This window comes from Oreochromis aureus, linkage group 7 (assembly GCF_013358895.1).
Source record: "Oreochromis aureus strain Israel breed Guangdong linkage group 7, ZZ_aureus, whole genome shotgun sequence".
Lineage (NCBI taxonomy): Eukaryota > Metazoa > Chordata > Actinopteri > Cichliformes > Cichlidae > Oreochromis > Oreochromis aureus.
In genome coordinates this window covers 18,913,228-18,921,161 of record NC_052948.1, presented here as the reverse complement: position 1 = coordinate 18,921,161, position 7,934 = coordinate 18,913,228, and the positions used below count along the sequence as shown (strand labels likewise).

Sequence of the window (7,934 nt, the reverse complement as noted above, 5' to 3'; positions counted from 1 at the left end):
AAATAATAATAATAATAATAATAATAATAATAATAATAATAATAATAATAATAAGAAACAGAGCAGATACAATAGGGCCTTCGCACTTTTGTGCTCGGGCCCTAATGATAATGATGATGATGATGATGATCATAATCATATTAGGCTAAATCACAAAATGTTGCGCAGAGGACTTTACACTCAGGTATAATTTAATCTGTTTTTAAAAAACTCTTTAAAATAATAAATGATAATAATAAATAGAATAATAACGTCATGAAACCATGACTGTTTCATTAATTAACTGGAATATAACGTACTGTGCTGCTCCCAGAGACCTGTGGAAATATCGTAGGCTCCATACAGAAGTGTGTTTTTTGGAGCCTTATCCCACGGTTACGTGAACGCAGCATAGCTTTGTGATTGACAGCTCCCTTAACCAAGCGTTTGGAGCGGGAGGGCTTTAGGCCATTATCCATTTCCGGATCCAAAGGAGCACACACACACATACACACGTGTGAGAAAACCTGGCGTTCAATGTTGCCTGCTCTCTTCTGAATATCACCAGGTCCAGGTGGGTAAGTGAGAACGTTTGGAAGAGCAAAAGTCGTTTTTTTTTTATTCTTTGCTTTTACCAGCGACATTTGAGTTCAGGTTTACAAATACGTTAACTGGGGGTGTTAGCTAGCTAATAGATGCTCTAGCGTCTTTGCTAAGTTTTGAGTGATAAGTAATCCCCGTCATTTTGTCTTTTAAGCGCCTGCTTCAAGCTCGGATCCGTTAGGAAGTGTGTGCAAGTGTTTGGCTTTTGGAAAATAAGGAGTGTTTGCAGCCGTATTTCGCTACCGCAGTCCCATAAACGGTAAGTTGTTGGTATTGTTTTCTAGGCCAGTAATGCCCACTTAGTTATTTTACCGTTACTCGCACATACTGAAATGTAGCGTTCACAGTTATACTTTGTGCTTTAGATTTCTACGTAGAGTCACGTAATAACGGGTAACTGATGTTTTAGTACTGATGTTATACCATGTCATCAGTGCTGGTATCTTGCCACACGCTTCAGATGTGACTGGTGCGTCACACCAAAACAAAGCGTCTTAAAAGGATGCTGTAGTGTTGCACTTCCACAGTTTTGAGGTTGTCCTTGCAGCAGTCTAAGCAGAAATACGCCTCGCCTTGGTGGTGTCCATGAGGCGTCCCATTCAGATGACCAACTCATTTCGGTGGCTCCTTTCAGTGTGACGGAGTAGCAGCTCTACCCTGAGCTCCTCACTTCATCTCCAAGGGTATAGCCCACACACCCTTTGGAGGAAACTTTAGCTCTGCCAGTTGTATCTGTAGGCTCACCCCTTTGATTGCTACACACGGTTCATGTATGCAGAAAGAGGCCATTAGAAACTAGAGCATTTGGTAAATTGACAGCTTCACACTTGACTCTGTATTCAGTGTGACGCACTGGTACAACATCCATGCTATTGCACCACACCAAACCGTCATTCGAAATATTGGAGTGTCCGTTTCTTTAACCTGATTTTTAAGAAATGAAATGAGTAAAGCATACCATTCAGACTAAAACAGGAGAAAGTGCTGGGCTGTAAACAAGCAAGCTGATGTTTTAAAAAAAAATTAGCACAAAAAATGCCACAGAGACTCGAGTTTTATATATGTGTGCGGCTCATACTGTTAACTAAATTCCTTATTGCTCCAGCTGGGCACTAATGGCTGAATCCGTGCCTGTGACCGTCGTCGTCCCAGTTGGAGAAAAGCGAGGGTGTCCGGAAGATGAAAAAGATGATGCACCATCAAAGAAACCAAAATTTGAGAGCGATCACGAAAACGGGGGCCCTCCGCAGCAAGATGAGATGGGCGAGCCTGAAGGGGAAGCAAGTGACGGAGAGGAGGATGGTGACACATTTGCTAACATGATGAAGCACGGTCTCACTGAGCTCGATGTTGGCATCCTAAAGTATGTCAGTGATCACGAAGGCTTCTCTGGAGTCCTGAAGGAAAGGTTTGTTTGTCATCTGGAGTTAATGAAGGATTTAAAGAGTTTGCTTAACAAAGAGTAACCAATCACTTTCTTTGTTTTTTGAACTCAGATATTCTGATTTTGTTGTGCATGAAATCAACAAAAATGGCAAGATTGTGCATTTGGATGACCTCTCTGTCCCAGCGGAGGCTGAGGTAACATTGCTTCTGTTTTTTTAACAAGCCTCAGATTCATTATGAAGGCACACTTTGCATTAACAAAATAAGACTAAAGAGAACTCCAGGATCGGGTCACATAATACTCTCCAATATGTTTTTTGGTTTGTTTTTCTGCTGTTTAGGAAGCCCAAGAACCTGAACAACAGCCAAAGGAATGTGACCTGCTAACTGAAGAGCAGAAAAAGCAGCTTGGAGAGCTTCAGCTGTTCAGGAACAAAGAGGGAAATGTCTCAATTGAGGTGATAGGTTAAAAGGAGTGCTCCAATAAAAAACACAAAAATCCATAAAACTAGCTGACAGCTTTATGTAACGTTCTTATTCATTTATAGGTATTGGATGATTCTAAAGAGAAACGGACGTTGGTCCACAAAGCAATCAAGAATCAGTTTCCTGGTTTGGAAACAAAGACTGAAGAGAGGGAAGGTCGGAAGTTTATAGTTGCTTATCATGCTGCTGGGAAGAAGGCTTTAGCAGGTATGTGGATCTCAGGATAGAAGACTAAACTAAGTTAATGTTTTAGGAATGTTAATGAAATTTATTGCATGCCTTCCTCACTTCAGCTTATATTTTATCTACTGCAGTGCATGTAGCCCGAGCAGTAAAATATGATGCATGCGCTTTTGTGTAAGCATGGTCAACACACCTGCATGTTTCTGCTGAGACCTTTACTCAACACCACAAAGGATGATAGAGATTATCAGAGCCACACAAGCAAAAAAAGCTCTTCTGTTTAAATATCACACTTCACTCCAGGCCCATGCATGAGATCTCACCCCTGACAACTCTACCCACAGACCATAAGAATCTCTTTCTTAGTAACATTATTCTATCCTCCTTTTGCTCTTCTCTGGTGGATAGAAGTCAAAACAACTACAGGTAAGAACTTATTCTCCTCCCAGCACCAGAGGAAATGGTTAAAAGCCATGTGGAGTTGGGTTACACTTAGCTTAGGATAAAATTCTGTGTCGTAAAATCAGCTTAAATATCGTGTGTCCATGTTGTTTTGCAATAAAGTGATTGTATCTGAGTGCCAAAGCAAGGTTGGCCAACTGCTGAGATATGTTTGGAAGTACAGGATCTATAATGGGTATTTCTATAATGTTGGGGACTTTTAAAGCACATGGTATGTTTTAATATTAAAAAACATCACACCATGTTTTTCATCACACCATTTTTCTGTCTCCACAAAAGCTCCAAGGAAACACTTTTGGCCCAAAAACCGTGGCAGTTTCTGCCACTTTGTTCTGTATAAGGAGAACAAAGACACCATGGATGCTATCAATGTGCTTTCAAAGTTCCTCAGGTAGGAGACGTGTGTGTGGTTTTTAGTTTGTTTTGTAAAAAGTAACGATCATTCATTGATAAAAGAGACAACACACTAACAGATGTGTGAAATGTTTTTTGCAGTTAAGTTTTGCAGCCCTATGTATAATGATGGATGTCTCTCTAGGCTTAGACCCAACATGTTTTCCTACATGGGAACCAAGGACAAGAGGGCCATTACTGTGCAGGAGATAGCGGTGCTCAAGTGAGTGTTATAATGCAGAGCCCTGCAGTTATTAGTGTGCAGATTATTTTTGTATTTCTGATGATTATGTTAGATGTGTGTTGTTATTGATTCTAATTTATCTCTGATGGGTTCTTGCACAGGATCAGTAATTATAATGACCTCTTCTTTGTTCACTTAGGATCACTGCAGAGAGGCTGGCTCACCTTAACAAGTGCCTCATGAACCTCAAGCTCGGAAACTTTTGCTACAAAAACCACCCTCTAAAGCTGGGGGAACTGCAGGGAAACCATTTCACTGTGGTGATAAGGTCAGCAGGTGTTTATAAATACAGTGCTTGTTGTGAGGGGGGGGTCAGAAATTTACTGTCAGTTGCATATTGCAGATACATTTGTCCCAGTAATTCTTCGTACAGTAATGTGTAGATTTTAAAATTAGATTTTAAATGCTCAGCATTTGTTAAGCTGCCAATTTGAACTGAGGTCGCCTTTATTGGCAGTTTCTTCCTGTTTAAAGGGAAGTTTTGTCCTCACTGTGATCAGGTGCTTTCTCCAGGTGGATTAAAGGAAACTGAGTTAAACTGTTCTGCAAAACCATCATGCATTTTTTTTTTTAATTGCTTTTCAGGGTAAAGTGTTTAATGGCTCATTGTTTTTTGTCTTTGTGTTTGCAAATCAGGAACATCACAGGAACAGATGAGCAGGTTGATCAGGCAATGACATCCCTCAAGCAGACAGGTTTCATTAACTACTACGGCATGCAGCGTTTCGGCACAACAGCAGTGCCCACGCATCATGTGGGCAGGTGAGGTCATGACATGGAGATTCTTGCGTAAATTATATAACTATAGGACCATAAACTAATGTTTTCCCTCACTTTGTTGGGGACAGGGCTATTCTGAAAAACGACTGGAATGAGGTGATGGATTTGATTCTGAAACCCCGTCCTGGAGGTAAATGTAGCACTCTCGCTCTGTTTTCTGCTGCAATTGAAGCGGTTGCAAAAGTATTTCAAGTTTCCCATTGTCTCGGTTTTTTCTTTTACAGCGGAGAAAGAATTTCTGGTCCGCTGCAGGGAAGAGTGGGCAAAGACTCAGGATCCGGAGGCAGCACTGAAAAAGCTTCCCAACAAGCGCTGTGTGGAAGGACAGCTGCTGAGAGGCCTGTCTATGTATGGCAAGAAAAACATCGTCACTGCATTTGGACTGGTTGGTTTTCTATTGCAGTCTTGTAAACAAGTTGATGCAGCAGAAAAAGGCTTTACCTTCATTATTCCACAAATGTATCTTGTTTACGAGTTACAGTTACCCATGAAACAATTCAGTCAGAGATTCAGACGTACCTCTAGCCTCAATGGAAATTAAATTTTGTGCTCACGCTCTTTTGTTCTTCTCTAGATCCCCCGGAACAACCGCCTGATGTACATCCACAGCTACCAGAGCAGAGTGTGGAACACCATGGTGAGCCGCAGAATTGAAGCCTTCGGTCTGAAGGCTGTGAAGGGAGACCTGGTACTCAAAGGAAGTAAGCAGTTGGCCTTTAAATCACCTGCCTAATGTTGATTATTAGGAGTGGGACACTGTGGGATATGTAGCTTTTAACCTGGATTCTGTACAGGCGAGTAAATGAGATACAAAGTGTCTTATTAGCAAACTTTAAATGAGTTGAAAAGGATCAACGTACATGTCTGTGTTTGGGTGTCTTCTCAGGAAGAGGAAATGTGTTAATGTACATTTTATCCTGAACAAATTCAGGTTAGGCGGGTCACATTTAGTAGTGGTCACACTTACTGTGCTCATTTTAGCCACGCATAATCTGTCCTCACAGAGAGGCCACCTTGTAAAAGCATAAGAATGATAGAGATGTATTAAAACACAAGTGCAGTGTAGGATTAGAATCCTGAAAGGCTTATTGAGGTTCCAAAAAAAACAACAAAAAACAGCTGGTCATTTTTTTTTTCTTTCTTATAATATCATCTTCCAAATGTTATGTTCCCAAAGCCACAGCACACGTGCTGTCTGCAGAGGAGGCAGAGAGTTACTCCATCCACGACATTGTGATGCCACTTCCAGGGTTTGACGTCATTTACCCCACACACCACAGTAAGTATAGGCTATGTATAATGTAGAGTTAAGTTTTTATAGCATATAACCCAAGTTAACATTGGGTTGTTTTAACACTAATGTATTTAAGATGGTAACACCTGTATAACAAAGTAACGGGTGTTTCTGGTGGAAAATGGAATAATCTGAGTGGTTTAATAAAATAAAAATTGACATAAAACATGAAATAAACCTACAGCAGAAGAGAAAATAGTTTTGTTTTGTGTTACATTGTCAGTCATACCTGTGTGTTTTGTTTTAGTCGGAGAAGGTTACAGAGAGCTGCTCACTGCAGACGGGCTGGACATCGACAACATGAGGCACAAAGTGAAGGACTACTCTCTGGCTGGAGCCTACAGGCGCGTCATCATCAGACCCACTGATGTCAGCTGGTCAGCACCTCTCACTGCCTTTTTCACACAATGCAGTGCATGACTTGTAACAATCGCAATTACTGTTGTGCTTTGCTATTTCACAGTAAAACATAATAGTAGTGGTAGAGTAATTGTGTACTGCTCTCACTGAATGCTTTGTTAAACTGTTGCTCTGTTTACTGTAGTACTACATTTCCCCGTATTTTTCGCTGTTCTGTGCAGGGAGGTCATTAATTACGATGACCCCAGGGTGTCTCTGGTGCATAGTGATTTTGAGAAACTAGAGAACAAACCTGCACCTGTCTTCAACAAAGGTAAACTTATTTTTACACCTGTTTAGATCTGTGTCAACGATGGATGTAAAATTTGATTTAATTTCCATAGATTAAAACTTTAGACTTACAGGCATAGGTCATGTGTGCATAAACCCAGTTTATTTCAAAGGGAAACTGACAATACTTACAATATGAGATCATTTTAAGGGCAGATTTTGAATGAACTACAATAATAAATGGAGGACATGTATATATTATACAACAATCAAAAGCATGAATGATTTATTTTACTACTTAAAGCACAAGAAATAATGTTTTGTTTACAACCTGCGTAAACTGTGCTACTCTCCATCCCCCTGACAGAGGGGAAATATCGCGCTCTGCGGATGGAGTTCTCGCTGCCTCCGTCGACCTACGCTACTATGGCAATCAGAGAAGTCCTCAAGCTGGACACCAGCATCAAGAAACAGACGCAGCTTAACACGACCTGGTTTAACTGAGACCACGACACCTTCAGGCATGAACTGGACCGTTGATGCAGTGGCTGCTTACTGTTGTTTTTAAGTCATGTGTAGTATGTGTGTGAGAGCATTTGGGTTTTATACAAACCCAAAGGTAATTTCTTTGACGTACAAAGAGCAACAGTTTATAATTATTGATCTTTTTTATGTTTTTATTTGCTCTGACAGGTTTTTGTGCTGCACATTGCGATTTCACATATTTTGACAATGATTTAAATATGTTGTGTGCTTTCAGGGCGCTCACACATTCAATAATTACTGCTGCTGGTTTTGTACAGAGATAAGAACTTCCTTTTAGCTTGAAGCTAATAGCATAAATTTAAGATTTTTTTGAGAAGGAAGAGAAATTTAAATTGTTGAGAGAATCAGTGGAGTGTGTGTATGAACAAAAAAATCTGAAATATTTTTTATTTTCTTTTTTTGTTCTTCCACTTATAAAAGTGGTAATAAAGCTGTTATCTCTCTTTTGAGTCTTTTCCTCTGCAAGGTGTTGTGACTGCAGTGATTACAGTAACACCGTCTCCCTCTAGTGGTTGACCTCTACTACCAAAACAAAAGTGAACAGATCCAGACAGTAGTAGTGGAAGAAGCGCTATTTTATTTTTTGTATTCCACTTTATATAACTACAGATAAGCTTAGTTCACATTTAACGGGGGGGGGGGGGGGGGTTGAGATCCAAATGTAAAGAATATTAATATTTGATTCTGATAGTCTGAGAAGCATAATTAGTTGCCTGCTAATAAAACTGAAGTACGGTTGAGCACTACAGTACAGTACAGACTGTTCAACACTTTCAGGTGTAAGCTGGATTTTTGATGCAAGCTACAAAAGACTCTAGTGCTGCTACCTACTGTTGTGGTTGGAAGATTGTTATATGTGAGTTTGAGAGAGGATTTAGGTTTTATATAAACCCAAAGGTAATATTCTGTGAAGTGCAAAGTAACTTGATGGTTATTCATCTTTTTTAT

The 7,934-nt window shown here is 40.1% G+C and overlaps 1 protein-coding gene across 2 annotated transcripts; it reads left to right on the top strand.

The window, feature by feature from the left end:
- The first annotated feature begins 437 nt into the window (after window positions 1-437).
- pus7 (pseudouridine synthase 7) lies at window positions 438-7,429 on the top strand. Of its 2 annotated transcripts, none has more exons than XM_031756260.2 (17): window positions 438-553; window positions 737-841; window positions 1,688-1,990; window positions 2,079-2,163; window positions 2,310-2,426; window positions 2,517-2,661; window positions 3,379-3,490; window positions 3,638-3,715; window positions 3,876-4,004; window positions 4,373-4,498; window positions 4,585-4,646; window positions 4,741-4,901; window positions 5,091-5,217; window positions 5,694-5,795; window positions 6,058-6,187; window positions 6,392-6,483; window positions 6,808-7,429. In XM_031756260.2, the coding sequence occupies exons 3-17, from the start codon at window positions 1,698-1,700 to the stop codon at window positions 6,942-6,944; spliced, it is 1,896 nt and encodes a 631-aa protein (XP_031612120.1). In that variant the 5' UTR covers window positions 438-553; window positions 737-841; window positions 1,688-1,697; the 3' UTR covers window positions 6,945-7,429. The 2 variants fall into 2 exon arrangements, with proteins under 2 accessions (XP_031612120.1, XP_031612121.1); XM_031756261.2 differs by having other exon boundaries at window positions 445-557; window positions 6,808-6,944.
- The last annotated feature ends 505 nt before the right edge of the window (window positions 7,430-7,934 follow it).